The sequence below is a fragment of the Panthera leo genome, chromosome A2, assembly GCF_018350215.1.
Source record: "Panthera leo isolate Ple1 chromosome A2, P.leo_Ple1_pat1.1, whole genome shotgun sequence".
Taxonomy (NCBI): Eukaryota; Metazoa; Chordata; class Mammalia; order Carnivora; family Felidae; genus Panthera; species Panthera leo.
This window is the reverse complement of record NC_056680.1, coordinates 3,681,033-3,708,957: the sequence shown is the minus strand read 5'-3', so window position 1 is coordinate 3,708,957 and position 27,925 is coordinate 3,681,033. Positions and strand designations below refer to the sequence as shown.

The following is a 27,925-nucleotide window of genomic DNA, read 5'->3' as shown; positions in this document are numbered from 1 at the left end:
AGGTTCCGGCAGCTCCTCAGAGGTTTGTAAGAAGTTCTGCCTCCTCCAAAGCCCCCCAGTCAGAAAGGCACCCCTCCAAGGAGGAGAGGCACAGGGACAACACGTATGTCTGGCGACCCCCGATGACACCCCCGGCAGGCGGAGAGCACAGGCAGAGGACAGGGCAGGGGCTGTACAGGGCCAAGATCCCACGGAGGGCAGGGCAGGGTCCGAGCCAGTGAATGCACCGCTGGGCACAGAGACACCCCAACACCATGGAGTGGACACAGGACAAGACTCCCAACCTTCGGTGTAGCCCCGGCACCTTGGACAACCCGGGCTATCGGCTCTCCCGGATGCTCCCACGTTTTCTCTTATTTTTGTCGGGTTTTTTAAATTCCTGAGCACGACCCCATTAAACAGATCACAGGGTGTCTTCCCAGGTCAGACCCCCGGGTTGAAAGCGTCAAGCTGTGGGACTGCCTGACCTCGGGCTGCGCCCCTCTTCTGGGCAAGGTAAATAAACTCCCGAGGCCTCCCCGGCCTGCGCCTGCGCCCCCCGCGCAGCTGCCTCCCCCTCCACAGCCCCGCTAGCACCTGCCGGAGGCAAGGCTCAAGTCTGAGGACCCCTCCCTGGAGGTGTGGCTGGCAGAGCGCAGCCCCCGGGATGTCCACGCCCTCAAGCCCTCATCCCTGCAACCTGAGGCCGCACTCCCTTCCGCAGCAGAGGGGACTCTGCAGGTTAAGGACCTTCAGGCGGGAAGATGACCCTGGGTCACGGGCGGAGCAGGAGGGTCAGAGAAGGCGACGCGACAAGAGAAGCAGAGGCCGCACCGTCACACTGGGAAGGAGGAAGGTGGTGCCCCTCGAAGCTGCACAGGCAAAGAACGGACTCCCGCCGGAGCCGCGGGACGGAGCCGGCCCTGCCCATGCCTCGGCGGCAGCCCCGTGAGACCCGTGCCGGCGTCCTGGCCTCCCGATCGGGGGCATCGGTGTGCGCGGCTTTCAGTCACTAAGCGTGGTTCCCCGTTACAGCGGCACAGGGACACCCACACGGTGGCTTCTGTGTGCATTTCCCGCATTTCAGGGGCGTGGAGAGATCTCTTCACTTCCACTGACCGAGCGGACTCTAGGCCGCGAGCTGCTGGCCTCGGGCTTTTTTGCTCCTGTGTCGAGGGGATCACGTGTCTCCCTCCTCGCTCGTGACGGTCTCTGCACGGGCTGTTCCCACGCTGGGCATGGGCCACACCCACCAGCACGTGGTCTGAAAGGCAGAGACCACCAGGGCCCGTGGTTCTCAGCTGGACAGAACCAGCGCTGCCGGGCCACCAAGACCATGGGTCCCACTACCCTCCTGCTCCGGGGGACAACGGCACTGACCCCCGAGCTGGGAGGCCGGGGTCAGGCCCCAGTTCTGTGGCCACAGCCCAAAGACAGCCTCTGCCCACCCTGACCCATGTCCACAGTGACCAAGGGGCCAGGCCCACCCGCCTTCACTGCTCCTTCGGGGGCCGCGTCCCCTCCCCCCCCCACCCCCCCCGCACGGCTGGCCAGCAGCCACCCTGGAGGTGCTGGGATGCCAGAGCCTGGCCTCAGGGCCCTGAAGCGTGGGCTGGGCACAGTGACAGCCTCCCAAACAGGACAGCATGGGAACAGGGAACAGAGTGAGCTTACAGTGGAGACACCGGATGGCCCACCTCAGCCGGGGGACCAAGGCCAACACCGCGGTGACAGCACGCACCCCCGGGCTGGTGTCAGCGGGAGGGCGCTTCACTCGGGGGGTCCTCCTCCCTAAACCCATCGCCCCAGTCTCACCATGAGAAAAGCCGCAGAGGGCGCTTCACTCGGGGGGTCCTCCTCCCTAAACCCATCGCCCCAGTCTCACCATGAGAAAAGCCGCAGAGGGCGCTTCACTCGGGGGGTCCTCCTCCCTAAACCCATCGCCCCAGTCTCACCATGAGAAAAGCCGCAGACGCACCCAAGGAAGGGCCTTCTAGAAAACCCCTGCCCGGGCCTCTCGAAACCGTCACGGAGCATGGAGCTGAACAGAGTGCGGCCTTGACTTACTAAGAATGTATCAACATTGGTTCATTAACTGCAACAAATGCTCCAGCCTGAGAGGAGGTCCCAGTGGGGAGACCGTGTGGGGTGCAGGGAGCACTCTCAATTTCTCTGTCCCAGCAAGATGCTTTAAAAAAATAAAGTCTAAGTAACGTTTTTAAAGAAAAACAAAACAGAAAGGCCCGGGGAAGGCAGGCTGGGTTTGATGCTTCCTGTGGCCCAGGCTGGCCCGGCCCAGCCGCTGACCTCACTGTGGGCCCCGGGAAATCTGGGGCGCTAAGAATAGAACCCGGGAGGGGAGTCCGGTTGCAACAAGGTAAGAGCCCGCAGTGGCGACCTGAGACATCAGACATCGATGTCCGTAAAAGGCACCGTCTGACCATCCCTCCTTTAAAAAGGCACAATCTGACCACTGGAAGAGGCCGTTACTCTGACCGCGGGCACGCAGAGGTTGAAGCAGCAGGCTGGGTGGTGTTCGCTTCACCACCCCCCCCCCCCCCCCCCCCCCCCGCAAAGGGCAGGCAGGCGGGGCCAGGAAGCAGCAGGCAACAGGGAAAGAGCCAGCTGCACCTCAAGGCTGAGGCATTAGGGACTGCCACCACCTGGTGGCCTCTCTGGGGAACCCCCTCCTTGGCTGGGTAAGGAACCCCTGAGTCCCCTGGTCCTACCAGCTCTCAGCTGTCCAGGGCTGACCCTCAGGGTAGGTCTGGAGGGCTGGCCCACACCAGACCACACTGCCCATTCGTGCCCTGGAGCTGGGCCCGGGTTTTGAGAGGCAGAGCGCTGACTGGGCAGCCTCCGGGCCAGATGGGAAGGGAGCCCTCACCTACTCATTCAGCTACCTGACCAGGAGGACCGGACGCCCAACTCTGCCGGCTCGTCCACGGCCACAAGCCCCAGGTGGCCCTCAAGAGGGGCTGGCATCCCCTGCTCTCCACCCAAGCCTACAGGGGCTATTCGTGCCCCTCACAAGGCAGGGAGACCCCCAAAGCCTCAGAAGGTCCACCGGCCTGAACACACTATCGTCAGATCAGTATGAACTCCGGCCTTCTGAACAGCGTACATACACAGACAGATGGACACAGAAATAAACACAGGCGCGCACGGAGGCACGCGTGGGTTCGGATTCCCATATCCGAGCTCTGTCGACTGACAGGAGAGGCCCCGACACCCCCCGACACCCAGCTCACCGTTCTCAAATACCCTTCTCCAACGTGGAGAGGTGTCCTATTCCGGGGCGGAGGCAGGAAATATACAAGGTGAGCCGAGAGAGCATCTCGAGCATCTCGAGCACCTCGAAGGAGCAGGAAGGAAGGCAACCCTCCCTAGAGGGTGTGGTCACGAAGGAAGGACACAGGACCCCAGTCGAGGAGCGCCCGATGGCCAAAGCCAAGGGCAACTGAGGCGACAAAATGGTGACGGTGCCGGACTTACAACGCGCAGGACAGAATAAATGCTCCTAAATCTTCACTGGCGCAAAATTCAAAACATACCATAAATGAGGCGGAAGCGGCCGCCCTCTTCCACCAAAGAATTCCAATTCACAGATGGAGAAGCAGCCAGAGTAATACGAAGTCACAGGAAAAACCAGCGCAGGGAGATGCCCAGCAGGTGCTGCGACGGACGGGCACAGGTGTGAGAGGAAAGAAGGCATCTGCACAGTCTCCAAGTCCCGAAGGGAAAAGCGGCACCTTTCCCTGCAGACTCCCCGGCGGCGGCACCACCGTAACCGCGGGATGGGGGGCTGACGTCACCCACCGGCAAAGAGACACGGCGGCTGGCGGCAGAGAGAGCTCAGCCTGTCCCACGCCGCATGACCTGCATCCGAACCCCAGAGAACACCGGGCACGAGGCAAGTTGAGGGACGTCCCGCAGGATCCCCGACCAGCGTTCTCCAAAAGCATCGAGGTCACAGGAGATCAGCAAAGACGGAAACGGTCCCAGCCCCGGAGAGCCGGAGGTGTGATGGCTAAACGCAACACAGGGTCCCGGGTGGGGCTCTGGGGCAGAACGGGGACACGCGTGTGACAGCTGGCGGAATCCAAATAAAGGCTGTGGTTTGGTAAATACTCTTGCTCTGCGCTGCCTGCGTCGTTTGGGTTCTTCTGCACTTATGTTCCATGCTAGCTGCGGGGAGGTGGCTGAAAAGTACCCGAGAACTCTCAGAGGCTGTCTTTGTAACATTTCAATCCATCTAAAATTGTTTCCAAATAAGAACTCAAAAAAAAAAAAAAAAAGCCAACCTTTACCTCTGTCCTCTGAAGCTCGCTGCACAGCAGGTTTTAGCTGGAAGAAGAGAGCGGCTGTAAAAAGATCCAGACCGATAAGCGAAGAAAAGCAAGCTGACGCCACACTGCAATCTAGTTTCAGGACCCACGGAAGACCCAGCCTGCCGAACCCAAGTTTCAGATCCTTCCTGTCTGCAAGAGGCCAGGAAGCGACACGTCTCATCGATCTTCCCATACTGGCCAAAGACCCTCTTACTCACGGCCTCGCGCCAAACCCTCCATATCCTGAGGGACACTGAAACCCAACTGTGGAACGTCGTGAGGGCTCAGCCAGGGACGTGGCGGGCGCCCCAGGCTGTGTGGATCCCGACGAAGAAGGGTCTGGTCTCGTTACGTGGAGACGTAAGAACCACATTACCTTCCTTAATGCCCACCCCCAACAGCAGACACGACTCAGGATGACAAAACTTACAGTAAACTAGACAGTGTGGCACCAGCACGAGGACGGACACAGAAATCGACACAAGAGATCGACAGTCCAGAAATAAATCCACACTTGTGTCTTAATTGTTTATTTCTTGTGCAAAAGAGAGAGAGCGCTCGAGCGTGAGCAGGGGAGGGGCAGAGAGAGAGGGGGACAGAGGATCCAAAGCAGGCTCCGGGCGGTCAGCCCAGAGCCCGATGGGGGCTTGATCTCATAAACCACGAGATCATGACCTGTGCCGTCGGGAGTCGGACACTCAACCGACTGAGCCACCCAGCCGCCCCCGGAAATAAATCTGCACTTGTAAAGCCAGCTGATTTTCCAGGAGCTGCAAGACCATTCGAAGGGGAAAGAACAGTCTTTTCAACAACTGGACACCCGTGCGAGAAAGAATGAAGGTGAACCCCTACCTCACACCACATGCAAAACTCACCTCAAAATGGATCCTAGATCTAAACGCAAGAGCTCAATCTATAAAACGCTTAGAAGACAACACACGAATTAATCTTTGTGACCACGGATTAGGCAATGGTTTCTAGATGCGACACCAACACCACAGCCACAGAGCAAGGGAGGAAAAAGGAGGCCAAAACCCCAGAGAAAGTGATAACAGGGCAGTCGGGGCCTGTTCCTGAAATGATGACACTTTTCACACTATGTCCTCTGTTTTCACGAACTTTCTCCCTGGAGAGCATGGTGGTGTCGTGGGGACAACCACAGGCTCCAGAGGCCTGGGTCAAGCTCCAGTCATGTGAGCTGGGGCAAGTTCCTACTAACTGGGCCTCAGTTTCCTCATCTGTAAAGTGGGGTCACCATGTTAATGCCCTACTCGTGCAGTTGTGGGGGCTTAAATAAGGCAACCGACATAAGCACTTAAAGGAATCCCTGGCACACTGTAAGCCCTCTACAAATGGCACTTGTTACGGGCTCACTCAGCCTGGGGCACCTGGGTGGCTCAGTCGTTTTTAAGCGTCAACTTCAGCTCAGGTCATAATCTCATGATTTGTGGGTTCGAGCTCCACACTGGGCTTTCTGCTGTCAGTGCTGGATCTCTGCCCCCACTTCCCTCTGCCCCTTCCCTGCTTGTGCTCTCTCTCTCAAAAATAAACATTTTTACAAAATAGTATTTATTTCCAAAAAAAAAAAAAAAAAAGCATCCAACTCTTGATTTCGGCTCAGGTCATGATCTCACTGTCTGGGGTTCGAGCCCCGAGTCAGGCTCTGTGCTGACAATCAGGCTCGAGCCTGCTTGGGACTCTCTCTCTCTCCCTCTCTCTCTGCCCCTCTCCCATGCGCTCTCGCTCTCTCTCAAAATAAACTTTAAAAAAAGGAAAACAGAGGCTCCCTCGGGGAAAGTGGGCAGATCTGGTGACACGTGGGGTGGCAAGACACCCTCACCGACCTGTGCTCCCCGTGGCCGCGCGGGGTGTCTCTGAAGGGGAACCTGGCCACACCTCTTTTTTAGAAAACGCCCACCTCCTACCAGCCAGCTGCCTTTACGTTCAGGACACACGGCCTCCCCGTCCGCCCAGACGCCTCTACAGGACCCTCCTCTGCAGGGTCTGGAGCATGAAAGGTGGCCAACACCTTGGCACCTGGGGGGGGGGGGGGGGGGTTGCTAAATACAGACTTCTGAGGGAGCGCCAGGGCCTGGGAAGTTTCTGGCCTGGTGTCCCGCGCTGTGAGATGCCTGGAGGTGATCGGCCCTGTTCTGCGGGACCCACGGCACGCACTTCACATGTTGGAAAGGAGCGAGCGTGCTCGTACGTGTCTTTCTCAACGGTGACCTCCTCCGGGCGGCTAGGGGCCACAGATCAGGGAGGGAGACAAGAGTAACATCTCGAAGCACTGGGTAACGATGGACTTTCAATCAACGGTGCTGGGTCAACTGGGCAGCCCTTTCGGAAAAGGCAGTCAGACCGTACATCCCAATGGATGAGGGGTCTGCATGAAACGCAGGTGACCACACGAGCGCTGGAAAAAAACACGCTGAGTCCCCCTCCAACTCAGCACCGAAAAGGCTTTCCAATTAGGACTCCAAATCCAGACACGATAGAAAAAGAAAGATCCATAAACTCTACTACATCAAAAATTATTTCAAAACACACATACTGCTTCAGGGCAAATAAACAAAAACAAAAAACCCCCATTAAAAAGTCAAAACGCATGCTCTCTCTGTGCCCCTAACCCACTCACATTTCATCTCTGTCTCTCTCAAAAATAAACATTAAAAAAAAATTTTTTTTTTTAATTAAAAAGGGGCACCTGAGGGACTCAGTCAGTTAAGCGTCCAACTTTGGCTCAGGTCATGATCTCACGATTTGTGAGTTCGAGCCCCGTGTCAGGCTCTGTGCTGACAGCTGGGAGCCTGGAGCCTGCTTCCGATTCTGTGTCTCCCGCTCTCTCTCTGCCCCTCCCCTGCTCACGCTCTGTCTCTCTCTCTCAAAAATAAATAAACATTAAAAAAAAATTTTTTAATAAAAAAAATAAAAAGTCAAAATACAACTGATGAAACTCAGAACAAACATTTATAAAAATACCACAAAGGACACATGGCTAACCTCCCTAATGTACATGAGAGTTTTACAAGGGAGGAAAAGCAAGAAATCCCATTTAAAAAGGGGTGGAAAAGGTACACCTGGGTGGCTCAGCTGGTTGAACGTCCGACTTCGGCTCGGACATGATCTCACAGTTTATGAGTTCGAGACTCATGTCGGGCTCTGTGCTGACAGCTCGGAGCCTGGAGCCTGCTTCCGATTCTGTGTCTCCCTCTCTCTCTGCCCCTCCCCCACTCATGCTCTGTCTCCTTCTGTCTCAGAAATAAACAAACATTAAAAATAAATAAATAAAAATTCAAAACATTTTAAAAAGGGGTTAAAAGTATGAACAGGCAGTTCACGGAAAAGATGTAAAAATGGTCTCTGACATATTAAATACTGTTCAGCCTCCCTCATCATTCCCGAAATGCTAATTGAAACCACACAGCACATCCTGCTGGTAAGGCTGGGGGGACCAGACCTGTCATCCCACAGGGCCGATGGGAGTAAACCCACACCACCCTCTGGAAGCTAACTGGGCAGAAGCTGACGAAACGCATCTACGCTTCACTTCTGGCCCCGCGATCTCGCTGCTAGAAATTCACCCCGAAGATGCTCTCCCGCGAATACAAAAGTACCTATACGCCAGGGCTTTCGCTGCAGCGCCGTTTACAACTGTAAGACACTGGAAACAACCTAAACGCCCAGACACAGGGGAGGCTGATGCGCAGAAGAGGACGTCGCCATGGCCAGGTGAAGAGGCTTCCAGGATACGCCCTTCGGTGAAAAGCGCGGAGTTCAAGTTTCCTATGCCACACTTAACGTGAAAAAGGTGGGGATAGGAGACGACACACACGTCTGCTCTTTTGAGGGGCAGTGAAAGGATAAGCCGGAGACTGAGATCATTCCCTGCAAGGAGGGGTGACATCTGTCTCCAGACGTCTTTCTGCACAGTCCTGCTAATGTCCCACCTCCTGGATGAATGAATGAGTGAATGAATGAATGAAATCAACAAGAGTTGGGGAGGGGGAGGAATTCTCTACAAATACACACAGAAACAAATAAAACAAGCCAGATTTCAGGTAAATAAGATAACCACAGTAAAGAAAAAAGGAAGAACTAACCCAGGCCACTTTTAAACACAATTTTGGGGGCACCTGGATGGTTCAGTCAGTTAAACGTCCAACTATTGGTTTCGGCTCAGGTCACGATCTCGCGGTCCGTGGGTTTGAGCCCCACGTCTGGCTCTGTGCTGACAGCTCGGAGCCTGGGGCCTGCTTCTGATTCTGTGTCTCCCTCTCTCTCTGTCCCTCCCTCGCTTGCACTATGTCTGTCTGTCTCTCTCTTTCTCAAAAATAAACAAACATTAAAAAAAAAATTTAAGGGGCGCCTGGGTGGCTCAGTGGGTTAAGTGTCCGACTTCAGCTCAGGTCATAATCTCGCGGTTCGTGGGTTCGTGCCCCGCGTCAGGCTCTGTGCTGACGGTGAAGAGCCTGCTTGGGATTTTCTCTCTCTCCCTCTCTCTCTCTGACCCTCCCCACTCGTGCTCTCTCTCTCTCCCTCTCAAAATAAACAAATAAACATTTTTCAAAAAACCACAATTTTGCAACCATATGCCTTGGAAATAAAAGATCCAACAAATTATTAACTTCTACTCCACAGGCTGCTTTTACAGCTGGTGATGAGGCCGAGTTCTTGCTGACAGAGAGGGGGTTATAACATAGGAACGCAGAAGACAGCAAGGAGCCTGTGGGCGGGCACTGGGCCTGGAAATCTCAACGTGAACCCCCGGGCACCGGCGTGGATATGTGCGTATGCCAGAAGCAGAAAGGTCCATGTGTGTGATACACACGTACATATCATAGGAATGCCAATACACGCACACGCGTAATTATTCCCAGCTCTGGCCAACGAGAGGGCCTAGAAGCACAGACACCCCATTGACAATGAGCACAGTAAACACCCAGGTCTTGGTTTCTAAACGGCACTGTCCACAAGAAGAACAAGGCTCCCTGGAGAAGTGGTCGACCCCAGAGGAGGGGCAGGGAGAGCACAGGACGGGCCTGGGACACCCACCGTGTCCCAAAGTTAGGAAGCACGCACGGAACGGTGAGGACATCCCAGAGGACACAACGAGCCGCCTCGAGGGGCTCTTCCCCTGCATAAATTTGGGACCGCTGGGGCAACCAGAAACATAACGACGGCACCGGATCGTAACCTACTGATTCAGGTAAGAATCCGTGAGTCCACACGGATATAAACAAACACACGGGGAAGAGGAGACAGCTTGTCCTCACGGCGGAAAACCAATCAACGAATGCAAAGGGAATGATGGAATCGATCCTCCTTTGGCCAGAGTCAACGAGGGCCGCTGAGACCGACAGCGGACGCCGAGGAGAGGCGTCCACATGGTCTCAGACGATCTCCGCGCAAGAAACTTACTAAGTGCGAACTGGAAGAGTGGTGACTTTAGGACAGAGATCCCTCCTCACCCCAGAGATGGAGGAACAAACTGACCCCAGGGGCCTCCGGATACAACGTACGGCGAAGGACAGAAGGCCACTTCTGGGATGTTCCTGCCCAAAGTACGTAACGGGGAGGAGGCGTCAGACAAACCCACATGGAGGGACATCCCACGGGATAACCAGCCTGTCTTCTCCCAAAGGTCAAAGTCATGAACTCCAAACACACTCAGGAACGGTTCCAGGTTAAAGGAAACAAAACCGGTCTGACAACTGAACACGGTGTGGGATCCCAGACTCTCTCTTGAGAATTTCGAGAATTAACTTCCTGATTTTGACAAGTTGTCGGGAAGACAGATTGTCTTGTCTGGAAGAACTGAACACGGAAGCATTTCGAGGCAAAGGGGCATCTCTCTGAAACAGCTCAGGGAAACTGCAGAGAGAGAGGGAGAGAGAGAGGGAGGAAGGGAGAGGGGGAGAGAGAGAGAGAGAGAGAGAGAGAGAGAGAGAGAGGGAGAGAGAGAGAGAGAGAGAGAGAGAGGGAGAGAGAGAGAGAGGAGGAACAGAGCAGACGAGTGAAACATTCACACTCGGGGAACAGGGAGAAACGCATCCCGGAATTCTTTGTGTTATTCTCGCAACTTTTCCGTCAATCTGAAAATCTGCCTCTAAAAGCGTTCACTGCAAAAATTAAAGAGGAAGCCTCGGGTTGGAAAAGTAACCACAGGCGGCAGTGCTTGGGCAGGAGGCCTGGAGCTGGGAGAGCCAGGGACTCGGCTGCACCTGCCTGGCGCGTCAGGAGCAAACACGGGGTCTGCCAGCCCACCCTACATCTCCACTCGGCTCCACGGGGTCCGGGAAGCAGCGCGGGCCAAGGCCACCTGTCCCCCTGGCCCACGGCCACGGGCAAGGGGCCGGAGCCACGCAGAGAGAGGGCCGGATGCCAGCTTCCTCGGGGACCCCCGAGCGAGCTCCCTGCACAGCCAGACAGGCCTCGCAGAGGCTCAGAACACCAGCCCTTTCTTTGTTCACACGCAGAGGTCTCGGGTGTTCGGTAAGTCACCACTTAAAACCATAATCATTAACCAAACAGTCTTCCTAGGTCTCCACAAACGTGCCCTGTGACTGTGCGTGGGCAGCAGGCGGGGCCGGGGCTGGGCCACGCGCAGGTACACGAGTTACGTGCCCAGAGAGGCCCTGCTCCTCCCTTCCGGCCCCGGTGAGTCTGGACAGGTTCGCCGGCCTCCCCAAGCCCCACCCTCCTTCTGGAGTCCGCTCTGGGCCGTCCCTCGGAGCCCACGGTGGGGTGAGATGACAGCAGGGTGGAAGGGCCGACGCAGAGGGCACAGTTAACCCCGGTGCCGGCACGGCTCTAAACGCCTGGCACGTCTGACTGGCCCCGACCCCGGGAAGCGGGCACTGAGACCGCAGCCCATTTCACGGAGGAGGAAACTGAGGCACGGGGCGGCGGAGTGACTCGTCTGAGGCCACGTCGCAAGCACAAGGGGGGCCGAGCCCACCAGCAGGGAGACGCGTGAAAGCCCCAGCGCTCCCCTGCCCCGTAGCCTCCAGACTGCGGGCCTTCGTGAACGTCCCAAGAGTCCAAGGAGGGAGACGCTGGCCAACGTTTTTATGATCTTAGTGAGGGGCGGGGGGAGGGGGAGACCTCTCCAAGCAGGTCACAAGACCAGGAACTTTAGAGGAAAAGACAAATCTGGCAATAAACTTGCAAAGATTCTATGTACCAACACATCAAAAATAAAGCTGAAAGATAAATGGGAAACTGAGAAAAAAAACAAAAAAAAAATGTGTGACACAAAAGGGTGCTAACAGCCCTAATGCACGGAAGGTTATTATAAGATGCTTTTCTCAACCGGAGGCGATCCTGCCCCCAGACGGCATCTGGGGACATCTGCGGCTGCCACACTGGGGGGCTCCTGGCATCCAGCGGGTGGGGCCAGGAACGCTGCTCAGACCCCACGGTGCCCGGGACACCCCCTCCCCACCCCACCCGAGAATGGCCCGGTTCAAAGATACCAAACGGTTTGAGAACTCCCGTTGTGAGTCGAGAAAAAACACAAGCGTACCAGTTTAACAGGTAGGCAGCGGCTATGAACCGGTAATTCAAAAAAGAGGCGACTGGGAGGTGACAGATGACAAGGACAGACGGAAGCTGGGGCTGCCGTCCGTATGACGAGAACCTCCAGCCGCCGTGGGAGCACCAACCCAGACCGCCTCCCTGGGGACAAACGAGCAACCCACCTCCAGATATAAAAGGCGTCCGCACTCACAAGCCCGCCTCAAAGAACCAGCAGCCAGGACGTTCACTGCAGTGACGCTTAAAGAGAAGAGAATCCAGGGAATCCAAGGAGAAAAGCACACACGCCCCAACGAAAACGAAGGCACGTGCGGTCAGGGAAACGGAAAGACACGGTCCACCGGACACGGCAATGACCCGGGGACGCGGGGCCAAGATCCAGGCTGGTAGGATCCGGGGGAACTCGAACTCCACCCAGACTTGTGCCTCCAGTGGGAATACTTTCGCTGACCCTTAGAAGACCGAAGCGTACCTGGCGCCCACGTGAGAGCTGTGCCGGGGACCCAGAGGACCCCGCCCGCCAGCAGCTCAACCGGCTGGTCCATCCAGGGAGACAAGAACCAGCGTCCTGGGAGCAAGCCTTCAGCAAAACCACGAGAGTGCCCGCTCTACCTAATTCCCATTTAAAGTACCGCGAGCCTGGGGCGCCGGGGTGGCTCGGTCAGGGAAGTGTCCCGCTTCGGCTCAGGTCATGATCTCGCGGTTTGTGAGTTCGAGCCCCGCGCCGGGCTCTCTGCTGCCAGCACAGAGCCTGCGTCGGCCTCTCCGTCCCCTCTCTCTCTGCGCCTCCCCGGCTCGCGCACGCTCACTCTCTCTCCCAAAAATACACATTCTGTCGATTTACTTTTTGTGTAAGTTTCTTTCTTTCGAGAGAGGCAGAGAGAGAGAGCAGGGGACGAGCCTTGAGAAGGGGGAGAGACAGCATCCCAGGCAGGCTCCGCAGCGGCAGCGCAGAGCCTGATACGGGGCTCGAACCCGCAAACCGTAAGACCGTGTTCTGAGGCCACACCAAGAGCCGGAGGCCTAACCGACTGAGCCCCCCAGGCGCCTCGGAATTACGCGCTTTCAAAGGGTGAGCGGACGGCCCGGGAATTCTACCTCATAAAGGTGCCGTTTAAAAAACCCAGCACCCTGGAAAATGAACACATCGGAGCTCGCCCACCACTTCGGAGCCCCGCCTGAATGTATCCAGAACGCGGGGACCGCCCGCGTCGCCTGCCGCAGACCGGTCTCCGGGTTCACCGCCGGGCCTGCCTTACACCCAAGACCTGCCTGCCTGCCTGCCTGCGAGTGGGAGTGACTCGTGACCCAGATCTGGAACCCTGGGACAGCATCAGAGCCACAAACCAGTCAGCTTGGACGGGGCAACGGAGAAGAGGCCAAAACCACAGAGAGGGTGATGACGCAGCGTCGGGGCCTCCCAAGCCCGGGCCGGAGGGGGCAGGACCTCGCGGACACTTTCCCGTGCGACGGTCCCGCGAGGGCTCTGTCACGCTCGTCTCACCGAGGGCGAGGAGGAACGGACGAACGACGGACACCACGCAGGCAGACGGACGGGCACAGGAGCACCCCTGAGCCCCCCGGGCTCTTTCACTGACCGAGTGAGCTTAATCCTAAGGAAGCTCAGTGCGAAAGAAATCAGCATCGATTTGCTTCAAATCCTACCGGGAATTCTGATAAGACGTATCTGAGAAGAGTGACAGCCAACAGTGGAACATACTTCAAAACATAAAGTGAGAAAAACCGTTCTGGGCATTAAAACATCACACTGGAAAACATTCACTTCACGCCAAAGGCGGCAGTAAAGGAGAGGAACCAAAGACAAGACAGAAAACAAAAGGAAAGTAACAGACGGAACTCCAACCAGATCGATAATGACATTAAACGTGGATGGACTAGGGGCGCCCGGCGGGCTCAGTCAGGAGGGCGTGTGGCTCTTAATCTCGGGGTTGTGAACTCAAGCCCCACGTTGGGCGGGGAGCCTACTTTAAAAACAGATAGATAGGGGCGCTTGGGTGGCTCAGTCGGTTAAGCGGCCGACTTCGGCTCAGGTCATGATCTCACGGTCCGCGAGTTCGAGCCCCGCGTCGGGCTCTGTGCTGACAGCTCAGAGCCTGGAGCCCGTTTCAGATTCTGTGTCTCCCTCTCTCTCTGCCCCTCCCCTGTTCATGCTCTGTCTCTCTCGGTCTCAAAAATAAATAAATATAAAAAAAATTAAAAAAATAAAAAATAAAAAAATAAAAAAATAAAAAAAAAAACAGATAGAGGGGACGCCTGGGTGGCTCAGCCAGTCAAACGTCTGACAAGGTAGGCTCAGGTCATGTCACGGTTCGGGAGATCGAGCCCCGCATCAGGCTCTGTGCTGAGAACAAGAAGCCTGCTTGGGATTCCCTCTCTCCCTCTCTCTCTGCCCCTCCTTGCTCATGCTTTCTCTCTCTCTCTCTCTCAAAATAAATAAACTTAAAAAAAAAGATAGTTTTAAAAAAAGACGACAGAGAGATGAATGAACGAACGAATGTGGACGGATTAAACGGTTCCAATGAACAGACACCGTCCTACGGTCAGGAACGAGACAGGGATGTCCACTCTCATCGCTGTGATTCAACGCAGCTCTAGAGGCCCGAGCCTCAGCAATCAGACAACAAAAAGAGAGAAGACACATCCAAATCCGCAAGGAAGAAGTCAAACTCACACTAGCAGCAGACGACACGACGCTCTACAGAAAACCTGAAAGGCTCCACCAAAAAGCTGCCAGAACTGACACATGAGTTCAGCAAGGTCACAGGATGCAAAATCAACGTACAGAAATCTGTTGCATTTCTATACACCAATGATGAAGCCGCAGGAAGAGGAATTAAGCAGTAAATCCCATTTACGATTGTGCCAAAAACCGTAAGATACGTAGGAGGAAACCCAACCAACCAACCAACCGACAGGTAAAAGACCCGTACTCTGAAAACTATAAAACGCTGAGGAAAGAAACTGAAGACGACGCAACAGAAATGGAAAGACATCCCACACTCATGGGTTGGAAGAATAAATGTTGTTAAAATGTCAATACTACCCAAAGCCATCTACGCATTCACTGCAAGCCCTATCAAAACACCACCGGCGTTCTTCACAGAGCTAGAATAAACAACCCTAGAATTTATACGGGACCACAAAAGACCCCGAATAGCCAAAGCAACCCTGACAAAGCAAAGCTAAGCTGGAGGCATCACCTTTTTGGACTTCAAATAAGAGTACAAAGCTGTAGTGATCAAAACAGTATGGTCCTGGCATGAAACAATGGATCAGCGGAACAGAACAGAGAACCCAGAAATAGACCCGCAAACACATGGCCGACCAATCTTCGACAAGGCAGAAAAGAACAGCCAATGGAAAAAAGACAGTCTCTTCAACAAATGGTGTGGGGAAAACTGGACAGCAACACGCAGAAGAATGAACCTGGACCACTTCCTTACAGCACACACAAAAGTAAATTCAAAATGGGTAAAAGACCTAAGTGTGAGGCGGGAAACCATCAAAATCCTAGAGGAGAAAACAGGCAAAAATCTCTTTGACTTTGGCCGCAGCAACTTCTTACTCAACACGTCTCCAGAGGCAAGGGAAACAAAAGCAAAAATGAACTATTTGGGGCCTCATCGAGATAAAAGGGCGTCTTCACAGCAAAGGAAACAATCAGCAAAACTAAAAGGCAACCGACAGAATGGGAAAAGGTATTTGCAAATGACATATCGGATAAAGGGTTAGTATCCGAAATCTATAACGAATTTATTAAACTCAACACCCAAACAATGAAACCAAACTAAAAAATGGGCGGAAGGCATGAACAGACACTTCTCCAAAGAAAGACATCCAGATGGCGAACAGACACCTTAAAAAAGTGCTCAACGTCACTCATCATCAGGGAAATACGAATCAAAACCACAATGAGATACCACCTCACGCCTGTCAGAATGGCTAAAATCAAAAACACAAGAGGGACGCCTGGGTGGCTCAGTTGGTTAAGCGTCCGACTTCGGCTCAGGTCACGATCTCACGGTCCGTGAGTTCGAGCCCCGCGTCGGGCTCTGTGCTGACAGCTCAGAGCCTGGACCCTGCTTCAGATTCTGTGTCTCAAGAAAACAAAAATGCTAATTCAAAGGGGCACGTGCACCCCGATGTTTATCGCAGCATTAGCTACGACAACCAAACTACGGAAACAGCCCAAGCATCTGTCAACTGATGAACGGGCAAACATGTGGGACAGGCACGCAATGGAATAGTACTCGGTCATAAAACATAATAAAATCTGGCAACAACATTGGAGCTAGAGTGGATTATGCTAAGGGAGATAGGTCAGTCAGAGAAAGACAAATACCCTATGATCTCACCCATATGTGGAACTTAAGAAACAAAACAAATGAGCAAAGGGGGCAAAAAAAAAAAAAAAAAAAGAGAGAGCGGCAAACCAACACAGACTCTTAGCTACAGAGGACAAGCTGCCGGTCACCAGAGGGGGGGAGGGGGATGGGTTCCCAGATTATGGGGATTAAGGGGCGCATCTGTTGTGATGAACCCCAGGTGGTGGTTGGTGTACAGAAGGGTCGAATCACTAAATTCTGAGCCTAAAACCAATATTACACTGGATGCTAACTAACTGGGATTTAGATTAAAACTTAAAAAAAAAAAAAAAAAAAAGACCCAACTAGATGCCGTCTATAGAAGACGCTCTTTAGATGCGAAGATACTAGTAGGTTGCACGTAAAAGGACGGAAAATAAAATAACAACTATAAGGAAACCGGAGTGGCTGCACTAATATCCCCCAAAACAGGCTTTAAAACAAAACTGTTAGAGATGGGCATTTTATAACAATATAACAATTACAAACTTACATGCATCTACTAATCAGACCCAAAGTACACGAAGCGAAAACTGATGGAAAAAAAGGGAGAAACAGAAGATTCCATTAACAGTAGCTGGAGACAGCAATACCCCGCTATCAACGATGGATACAACAACCGGGCAGACACAACAAAGAAAGAAAACCCTTGAGCAACACTCCAAACCAACAGACGTGTGGGGAGAACCCCACCTAAGAGCAGTAGAACAGACCTTCTTCTCAGTACATGGGAATCATCCTCCAGGACAGACCATATGTTAGGCTATAACACAAGCCTCATGAAATTAACAGGAATTTCAAATCATACAAAGTAGGTTCTCTGACCACAAGAAAAATTAGAAATCAGTAACGGAAGGAAATTTGGGGATCTACAAATATGTGGAAACTTAAAAGCATGCTTTTTTTTAAGCCTGTTTATTTAAAAAAATTTTTTTTAATGTTTGAGAGAAAGAGACACAGATCATGAGCAGAGGAGAGGCAGAGAGGGGGAGAAGACACAGAATCAAAAGCAGGCTCCAGGCTCTGAGCTGTCAGCACAGAGCCTGGCGTGGGACTCGAACCCATGAACCGTGAGATCATGACCTGACCCGAAGTCGGATGCTTAACTGACTGAGCCACCCAGGTGCCCCAAGTTTATTTAAGAGAGACAAGAGAGAGCATGAATGGGGGGGGGGGGTGAGGGGGGGGGCAGAGCAGGAGACAGAATCTTAAGCAGGCTCTGAGCTGTCAGCACAGATCCCGACATGGGGCTTGAACTCCCAGACTGAGAGATCATGACCTGATCCAAAGTCAGATGCTTAACCGACTGAGCCACCCAGGCCCCCCCTAAAAATCATACTGTGAAATAACCAATCGGTAAGAGAAGAAATCACAAGCAAAACTAGAAAACACTTTGAGGTTAATGAAAATTAAGTCACGATAAACCAAAACTTACGGGATGCGGCGAAGCAACACTTAGAGGGACTTCACAGCTGCTTATGTTGAAAGAAGACAGCTCGCAAATCAATAATCTAAACTTCTACCCGAAGGCACTGGAGAGAGAGCAAACTAAATCCAAGGCAATCAATAAGAGGGAAATAATAAAGACCAGAGCAGACATTAACAGAATAAAAGAAAACCAACCGAAGCAAGAGTCGTTTCCATGAAAAGATCAACAAAACTAATAAGTCCCTAGGTAGACCGATCAAAGAAAAAAAGGGAGGAAAGATTCAGACTGCTAAAATCAGGAATGCGAGACACTACCATATGCACCTTATAGAAGTACAGAGGATTATAAAATGACGCAAGGATACCGAGCAATAAAAAGCCAAGAGCGACTGATACGGGCGACAAACTAGATGGAGGGACTACAAGTGAACGAAGCCAATCCCCGAAGGCTACGCGTGGTGTCTGATTCCGTAACATCCTCAAAATGACTAGATTATAGAGAACGGACTGGTTGCGGGGACCTGGGGGCGGGAGCGGCCGGTCACCCTGAGGGGGAAGCACAAGGAAACTCGCCCGTGTTGACGGGACAGCTGCGCATCTCGAGTGCGAGGGGGGGGTGACGCAAACCCACGCGGGCGACGTCACAAAGACACACCAGCAGGTGAGCGCAAGGATTCCCGGGAAGGCCGGCGATGCTCTGTGCCAATGTCAATCTCCCAGCCTCGATGGCGGACTGCGGTTACGTAAGACGTCACCACTGGGGGAAGACGGGTGAGGAGCACACGGGACCTCTTTGTACTATTTCTGCAACTTCTTAGGAGTCTGCAATTCTCGGACAACACAGAGTTTAAAAAGGTAACGTGGGGGGTATTTCACCGCGGCTGTGAGGAAGGGTAGACCGTTATGCGGACTGAGGCTTTGGGGGCTGGGTGATGGGTACACGCAGGTTCTTCACCCTATCCTGTCTCCCTCTGCGTGTGCTCCAACTCTCCATAATAAAAAGCTTACAAAAAACGAATAAGCGGAACCATCCAGACTCACAAGCCCCCTTCAAACGTTCCCATCAAGACCGCAGGCCCTCTGGTCTCCTACGCAGCCCGCGACAATGGCCAGAGAGGCGACCAGGGCTGCCCCGGTGTCTTCCCATCACAGACCCTAACGAGACAGGGGGCGGTGCGAGTGCCACCTGGAATGATGACAGCATTCCAGACAGCATCTCAGATTTGCCTAAAAGCACAATCTCTAAAACTGAGCCCTGCCCGGCGCCAGGAGCTTGCTTCCCATACGGAATTTCTCCTTCAGCTGCCGCGAAGTCCCGCGGGGACCGACCCACCCCAAGGCCTCATTCCAGAGCGGAAAGCTGAACGGCTGAGATCAGGGATTCCGGCAGATCCTCAGGAGACCAGATTTCGAAGTCCTCGCTTCCCGGTGAAAACGATCGGCTCCAACACCAAGGTCCCGACTCTTAAACAAGAACGTTTAAAAGGGAGAACAACTGGGGCGCCTGGGTGGCTCGGCGGGTTAAGCGACGGTGTGGGCTCAGGTCAGGACCTCACGGTTTGTGAGCCCGAGCCCCGTGCTGGGCTCTGCACAGACAGCACGGAGCCTGCTTGGGATTCTCTCTCCCTGTCTCTCTGCCTGCGCCCCCCCCCCCAATAAATACACAAACAAACAAACAAACAAAAATAAGGAGAAGAGTAAAGGAAAGGAAGACTGGCTGACACAACCAACAGGGTGAGTTGACATGGCCCCACCTTGCCCGGCCGTCCTGGGAGAAGCAAGAACGAGCATCCCCCGGTACCTTCCACACTGGGCCCAGCATCCAGAGACAGGCCCCCTCGCGGAGAACCGTGCCAATCGCCCACGTTCCAACTTCTCCCATCACGACAACGCTCTCCGGTTGTCGACCTACCATCGTCCATCGCCAGTAAGGAAGAGGGGGCTCAGAGAGGTTGAGCAACTTGCCCCAGGTCACAGAGCTGGGAGGAGTGGTGGGGCCCGGGTTTGAAACCAGCCGTTCCAACCTGGGAGTCAGCGCTGGCTCGTCCTTCCCACACATACAATCCCCCAAGTCCAGTCCTGCTGGCCCCCAGCCCAGACCACCTTCTTCTGAGCCGCCGTCATGACCGGCCTGGATGACAGCCGAAGACAGCCCCCAGTTTGTACTCCCACCACCAAAGGGGTCTCTGCAAGCACATAAATCTCTTATTTCATCATCACCTCCCCAGGCTTCTCCCTGCCTGGAACGGGGTCCGGCTCACCGCAGCCTAAGCGACAGAGCCACTCGCTCTGGCCTCTGCGAACCCCAGCCTTACTGGTCTCCCGCCAGCTCATCACGTTCCGGCTACACGGGATGCCTCCCGAGCCTCAAACGTGCCAAGCTCATCTCCGCCTCAGGGCCTTTGCACGTACTATTTGTTCTTCCGCTTGGAACTTCCTGTTCCAGGTGTCCTCGTGGTTGGCGCCTCCTCGTCATTCAGATCTCTGCCCAAGTGTCATCTCCTGGGAGAGGATTCCTGTCCACCCCTTGTCTTCCCGGTCACAGGGCTCCCTCACTTCAGCACCCAGGGGCTCCTTAGCACCTCGCCTGGCACCTTAAGCTTGGAGATGTCTAATGATAGGCTCCCAGGCCAGCAGGGCTGCGGTGAGACTGTTTTCTTCCACAAAGTGGGGGCTGGTCGAGTCTGCCGGTCGTAAACCCCGAAGTTCCCACTTGGCGGCCAGGGATAAGAGGCCCTGTGCCAAGCATTTTTTTTTTTTTTTTTGAATGATTATTTTTGAGAGAGAGAACACTAGCTGGGGGGAGAGACAGAGAGGGCAGAGAGAGAATCCCAAGCAGGCCCTGTGCCATCAGCGCAGAGCCCGATGTGGGATTCAAACCCATGACTGCGAGATCATGCCCTGAGCCGAAACCAAGAGCTGGACGCTTAACCCACTGAGCCCCCCAGGCGCCCCCAAGCGCTTATTAACGGACATCGCCCCGTTTGCGGCTTGCCGTCCCCTCGTGAGGGGAGCCTGCGAGGCTGCCGAGGCCCAGAGAGGCCGTGCTGTTCGCCCCAGGTCAGTGGCAGAGCAGATTTGGGAGCTGGGGTCCACACTCAAACCAAGTCGTGAGGACGAGCTGCTGATCCCCCCAAAAATCCCCCAGAGAGGTCTTCCCGAGCCCCTGTACGTGGAGGCAGCTCCGGGAGCCCTGCCCGGCCCCCCACCCCCACCCCTGTCCAGGCCAGCAAGGCCCTCACCGGAGGGCCAAGCAAGGGAGTGTGTGCACCTCAGGGCGCAAGGCCAGCATTTAAGGCACCAGTCAGAGCCGGGGAGCCTTTGATGTCTCGGGGCTGTTCCGCATCCGGGGTGGAAATCCCAAACGCAGACACACGGAGGCAAAGAGCGGAGGGTTCTGGCAGTTTCCAGAGAACCCCCGGCAGGCCCCACTGGCGCTCTCGCCGGCGAGGGGGAGCGCGGGGCTCTATCAGGCCCGGTTCACCCGAGCAGCCCAGGGGCCTGGGGCAGCCCCGTCCTCTGGAGCGCCCACTCCGACCTCCCGTCTCCCCGGCGCCGGGGGGCCAGGCCCTCGCCCCATCCCGACCACGCTGAGCTCCAGGCCTCCCGGGCAATCAGGCTGTGTGACAGGACCCCGGCCTGCCGGTCACAGGGCCACGTGGCCAGTCCCCAGCCAGGGATCGTTGCCTCCCCAGCTACCGCATTGGCCCTCAGGGCAAGGAGCACGTCCCATCGCCCCCAAACCGACCGACCGCTGGACCCCAGGAGCACACAGACGGACCCTCGCCAAGTCCACACTGACCGAACACACGTGAGATGCTCACAGGAACGCAGAAGGCCTTTCCTGGTTTGGTTTCGTCTCATCGGCACTGCCGATTTTTACATCGTGAGGGTAAGTTACGCTGGTGACGGAGACCCGTCCAGGAGGCTCGTGAGGGAAGCAGCCATCGTGACTTGGCTGACCCCAAAGTCTCCAGACCTCCTTCTGGCTGAAGGCCAAGTTAATTAACACGCAGAGAGCTGGGACCTCAAGGAGCAGGTGCTGGAACCCCGAGGCGGCAGCCCCCGGAAGCGGGTGTCACAGTGGCCGCACCAAGGACGCCTGAGCCAGGGCGGCCGAGGGGCACAATACCTCACGCAGGGCTTTTCACGCTCAGAGCTGGTCTGCAAAAGCCACAGGCTCACCCCGAACCCGCCCGCAGGCCCGAGCGGCACCAGCCGGCCCAGGACACCGGTTCTCCAGGCGGCAAGTTCACAAAACCCCAGGTTCACCGGAGGAGAAAACCCAATGAGGCATGTGGAACAGGCCACGGGACTGCGAGTTCTGGCCTGGCTGACTCGGGTCCAGCCTCCCCGGGGAACAGCGCCCATGCTTCCTGGTCCGTAAAGCCCTGGCCAAACCCTCCCACCTGCCCCATTCAAATAAAGAAGCTCCAGAGGGAGGAAAAGCAAACCGGTTTTCAAGGTGCCTTCGAATAACCTCGATTGTTTCTTAACTTCTTTCCCAGCACAAATACAGAACAGAGGCGTAAAAACCACGGGCTATTCTGCAATGGAAAGTGGCTTTAGAAACCCCTGTAACAGGGGCGTCTGGGGGACTCAGTCGGTTAAGCGTCCGACTTCGGCTCAGGTCACGATCTCGCGATTCACGAGTTCGAGCCCCGCGTCGGGCTCTGTGCTGACAGCTCGGAGCCGGGAGCCCGCTTCCGATTCTGTGTCTCCCTGTCTCTCTGGCCCTCCCCACTCCTGCTCCCACTCTGTCTCTGTCTCAAAAATAAACACACTTTTAAAAAAAGAAACTTCTGTTCCAACACCTTGATTCACGGCAAGGAAAGACAGCAGCAGAAGCCCAGACAAAAACTGTCACCGTGATCCGCTGAATTCTCACCCTGGACCAGGTGTGCCTGAAATCGGGACATTTGGGGCCGTCCTCGGCACTGTGGGACACTGAGCAGCATCCCGGATGTCAAGAGCACCCCCACTCACGATGACCACGGAAGTCACCAGGTGCCACCCAGCATCCCCTGGGAGCACAGCGGCCCCTGGGGTGGGAACTATTTCCCTAATGGATTTTCACGTATTGACTGCGCGCCTCTCAGCTCCCTGGAAGCGGAGACTTTCCCTGTCATCCCCGTTTTGGAGATAAGGGCAGAGACGGAAACCAGAGGTAGGAGCTCAGGGGCACGGGGAACAAGCCTCCAGCCGTCCGTCCCCCTCGGCCATCCTGCCTCGAGACCTCGGGCCATTTAAGACCGGCTGCAGCTGGGGAAGGCTATTTCCAAGCCATACTCGTACACGCGTCTCTCTCCCGGGTTTTCCCACGGCCAAAGAAGCATTCCAAGTTCCTGCAACTCCTTCCCGGAAACGTCTCGAGCTCTAAGTTCACAGCCCCCCAGCATGGCCAGCATCCACGCCGCAAACGCACAGCCCCGGGCGTAGCCTCCAGGACTCAGCAGCCTTCACAGCTGGTACGAGGTTCGACGCTCCCGTCAAAGATGAAACGTATTGCAAGGTGCACGGGTGGGATCGGGACCCCGGCCCTGGAGCCCAACACCCCAGAGGGAGGGGCAGCACCGCAGGCGGGGACTTCAGCTTTTTCCACTTCCCCACGGCACCCCAATACAGGGCCCTCCGGGGGTCAGCCCCTGCCCTCCCCGAGGCAGGCTGTCCTGACCTCCTCCTCCTCTAAATGCTGGCTTGAGTCCTACCTCCGTGAAAGGCTCAGGACCTCCCCTGGACTCTCCCCCAAGGGCTCTCCCTTGGCCGCACCCCGCCTGCAGTGGGTCAACGCCCTCCCCTCTCGCCCCTCGGTGGCCAGAGCTGGTTTGTGTTGGATCTGTCTCGTGCCTCCAGCTAGAGGCGGATAGCTCCAGAAATTCTGATGGCCCAGGAAGGGGGGCAGGAACGGGAGGCAGATGGAAGGGGCCAGTCTCCGCTAAGCTCCAGGCACCCCCACGGCCGGCTCAGCCCATCCAGGGCCTGGGGTCCCTCCCCAAGGACCGGCCTGGGGCAGGGAGGGGGGGACAGCATGGAGTGTGAAATACACAAAGCATGTTGGAGACTCAGTACCAACAAAACAAAAACCAAAGGAGCGTAAGACAACTCGGTGACTGTTTTGATAGCGATTACAGGCTGAAACGTTAACATTCGGGGGACGTCAGGTTCAGCAGAAATACATTAATCAAATGAATTTCATCTGCTTTTTTTACCTTCTGTGGCTACGAGAAAAACTCCAGTTACACAAGGGGCTTGCTTTTGTCTTTACCTGCCGGCACTCCCTTAGGAAAGGCGTCTGCGTCCCTGTTTCCTGCTAAGGGTGTCGTAGCCTCAGTTCCCACATTTAGGTCACCGGTCCCTTCCGAGTTAGTTTCTGCATACGGCACGAGGCAGGGGACCAACTGTGTCACCAGGCATTCGGTTAGCGTTCCACGCGTGGACCCGTGGGGCGTCTTCCCACGAGCGCTGCACTCGGGACACCCCGGCTCATCCGTATCCTCTGCCAGAGGGACGGAAAGTCACCCACACACGGGCACGTGTCCTGTGCCCACAGGGAAGACGCCGGCTGAGCACGCGGGGGGAGGCGGGGCTGTCGGCACACCCCTCGTGGCCCTCAGCCCTCCCTGATCTGCCCAGATGCATCGCTGACTCACCCGGTATGGGGGTGCCACTACCCCTCGGGGGCAAGGGGGCATCCGCTTACCTCTTTAACCTCGCAGGGTAGGGGACACCCGGGCAGGAGCCGTGGCCCGCTTGCAACTCCATAGCTGGTGGGCTTCACGGGGCTCTGTGAGGGCTGCGGGGACGCTCCAAACCCAGCGACTGCCGTCTAGGAGACAACTCCCACCCCCGGCAGGGCTGGGGCCAGGCAGTCCGGGAAAGGGAAGCGGCCCAAGGAGGCAGCTCACTTTTAAAAGGCACTGGCCGGGGGCGCCTGGGTGGCTCAGTCGGTTGAGCGCCCGACTTCAGCCCAGGTCATGATCTCACAGTCCGTGGGTTCGAGCCCCGCGTTGGGCTCTGTGCTGACAGCTCGGGGCCTAGAGCCTGCTTCGGATTCTGTGTCTCCCTCTCTCTCTGCCCCTCCCCAGCCTGTGCTCTATCTCAAAAATAAGTAAATAAACCTTTAAAAAATAAAGGAAGCTCTCCAGGAGGCCCACTCAGGCCCTGGGCGACGCACGGTCAACCGCGTCAGCAGGAACCAGGACACCCGTTCCTGACTCGGGCCATGGAGGGTTCCAGGCAGGGAGGTCCCAGTCCTACCGACCAGGAGGTGATCCCACAGAACACAGGATACGGACAAGGAGGGTGGTGGGGGCCAGGGCCACACGGCTCCGTGCGGCAGACGCAGGGAGGCCCTGCTCTGCACACAGAGGTCCCGCAGGGGACCCCCTGGGCCGGCTTGGGCTGGAGGAAGAGGGCAGACAGGTGAAGACTCATCACGGAGGACAGGAGTCTGGAACCGTGCACACAAACGGCAGCCTGAGCACCTCCTCCGGGTGAGCTGGGTCAGCACGCCTGATGTTCTAGAACTCTCTCATCCTCCAAACCTATCCCCAAACCCACAGGCCAAGTGTCCCCACACAGATGCTCAGTGAGAGAACCAGACACAAAAGGTCACATTTTGTATGATTCCATTTATGTAAAACGCTCAGAACCGACACATCCACAGACAGGATGGGGGTTTGTGGCTGCCCAGGGGGCTGGGAGGCAGGGGGGAGTGACTATTTAATAGGCACCGTGTTTCCTTTAGAGATGATAATAACGTTCTGGAATTTGCTGGTTGTGATGGCCGCGCGGCTCTATAAATGCTCTAAAGCCAACGAACTGTCCGCTGAAAAGGGAGAATGTTACGGCATGTGACTATCTCCACAAAAATATATTTAAGGGGCACCTGGCTGGCTCGGTTGGTAAAACACGCAACTCTTGGTCTTGGGGTCGTGAGTTTGAGCCCCACACTGGGCACGGAGTCTACCTGAAATACGTATATATGTATTTATTATGTATATTGTAGATATTTTTAAAAAGCACCACGGGGCAGGAGTACTTTACGAGGGGCTGCTCTACAAATTCAGGGTCTGGGCATCACACCAGAGCCAGTTGCTGGGGAGCTGTCCCCTGGCCCTCCCTGGTGACCTGAACGGCTCTGGTCTTAGACTCTAAGATCCGTGAGGGCAGGGCTGACCGCCCCCCCTTTCTCTTAGCCCCTCGGAACTTCGGGCAAACACACCCGAGAGACTCAGGCTTCCCTGCCTCCCCCGTGCTCTTCTCCCTACAGGCCTGCCAGGCCACGGCCCCCAGCGCCGCCCCCCCACCCCGTTCCTTGCCTGCCGGCTCGCCGTCACCCACGAGGACAAGGCTCAGCTCACGTGGTGACTCTTCTGTCACCTCCCTGGCCACCACCCAAGCCAGCAGACGCTGCCCCTGCCCCGTGCTTCCACTGGCCCGGTTTGCATGTTATCTTGGCAGCCCCGGCCCCCCAGCCCCCCGGCCCCTCTGCCTTCCGCCGCGCGCCACGACCCCTGTGGGCAGGAGACGCTGCTCATCTGGCCGCCACGAACACCCGGCCGGGCCCAAGCGGGGTTGACGATACTGTCACACTCAACGGACACCGGCAGACGCCCTCAGATGGAGCCAGGGCCCCCGTGGCCGGGTTTCCACCGCAAAGCCGCGGCCTGGCCGGGACCGTGAACGCGAGCCACTGGTCAGCAGGCCAGGAGCCAGGGGTGAGAGGCCTTCTGTGACTCTCGGTTTCGTACCTTCGCCTCAAGGTCGGCAGACCGCACGGCTTGGGCATTTGCAGAGGCCGCGGGACGCGTCACGGAGGCCACCGTGCCCACTCTGCCTGTGACCGTCGGCCTCGACCCGACAGCGCCCAGCGGCCGCAGCTCTCTCAGCGGCGGGCGAGCTCTGTCCGTCCGTCCGTCCAAGCACCCACGCTCCCTTCTGCGGGGCCCAGCGAGAGGCGCTCCCTGCGCGGAGTGGCCAGTTTCCAATGAACGACACTGCCGGGCCGGAGGCGGGGGTGGGGGGTGGGGGGGGGGGCCTGCGTCTGGTGCAAGCAGGACACGGCAGACGGGAGCGGCCGAGACCGCTCTGTGGCTTCCACACGCGGCCGCCCAGGAAGGCAGCGAGAACGGGATGCCTTCTCTTCCAGAAGGGGTCAGCTGAACTAGCCTCTCCTGACTCCCTACTCTTCCTCGGGGAGGAGGACTTGGAATAACGCGGCGAATCAAGAGTTTAAATTCCAGGGGCTTTACTCACACGCAAGCGAGACACGAGCAATCCTCTCAACTCGTGACCAAGATAATCAGATCCATGCAGCCCGCCGACCTGAGATAGGAAGCCCACTGTGCCGAGGGCCGACGCTGATAGACGGGATTTTGACAGAAACAGGGGCGGGGGGGGGGGGGGGGGGGGGGAGGGGGTGGACAGCGGGTATCTGATTCGAAGGGGCCAGCGGCAAAACGACGGAATCTTCCGGTCAGGCCGCCCGGCCAGGGTCGCGCTCATTCGGGTGCCCAAGTGGAGACCACGCCAGCCGGCTCCCGGGCCGCCGTCCGGGCTGCGCAGAAACGCCGGGGCGTGCGGCCCATCTCCAACCCCGCTTAGGGGCCGGGGATCCCGGGCCCACCCCAGTCGTCACACCGTCACGGCGCCTGCCGGTGGCTGCAGGCTGGCTCTCGGTCAAACGGGGCCTCGGGGATCCGGCCCCTGGCTTGTTCCGCACAAAGCACATCTCCAGACGCACCGCCAGCTCGTCTTACACGCGTCGTCTCTGTCCACGTCCTCTCCCTGGAGCCCGGAGCGAGCGGCCACGAAGCCACAAAGGCGGGCCCACCTCCGCCCCTACCTGCCCGGAAGGTGCCACCATCTGGGGCGAGAGTCTGGACCGCCCCGCCCAGAGATCCCCTCTTCGCCACTCGCCGTACAGGCCCATCTGAGAAACGCAACTGGGATCACGGGCCGGCAACCGGGGCCAAATGCTACGTTAGTCCTTGTTCTGCTCTGTACCTGGGGACCCACCGGGGGGCTTGCTTTCTGACTACTCGCTCTTTGTCCACCGAGCAAAAGCACTCGAGGCCGCCACCCCCTGGAGTCACAGCCCAGAGCCGCAGGACAGCTTTGCGCTCCTCTGCTGCTAAAAGGCACGGCCGGCCGGCCGTGGGGCCAAGGCGGCTTCACACACCCTGTCTGGCAATGCCCTCACTTTCCCCCAGCGCCCTCGCATTCACCAGAACCGCCGACGCAGGGCAAGGAAAGAGGGGA

The 27,925-nt window shown here is 56.3% G+C and overlaps 1 protein-coding gene across 3 annotated transcripts in view; it reads right to left on the bottom strand.

The window, feature by feature from the left end:
• KDM4B (lysine demethylase 4B) overlaps positions 1-27,925 on the bottom strand; it is a 132,492-nt gene that overhangs the window by 98,430 nt on the left and 6,137 nt on the right. The window contains exon 1 of one of the 3 annotated variants that reach the window (XM_042928095.1): positions 3,534-4,222. The exons of the other annotated variants lie outside the window; for them this stretch is intronic. Within the exon in view, the coding sequence (XP_042784029.1) occupies positions 3,534-3,536 (3 nt within the window). The 5' untranslated portion in view covers positions 3,537-4,222. Of the gene's footprint in view, positions 1-3,533; positions 4,223-27,925 lie in introns of those variants that run through there. 3 annotated transcript variants of the gene reach the window in all.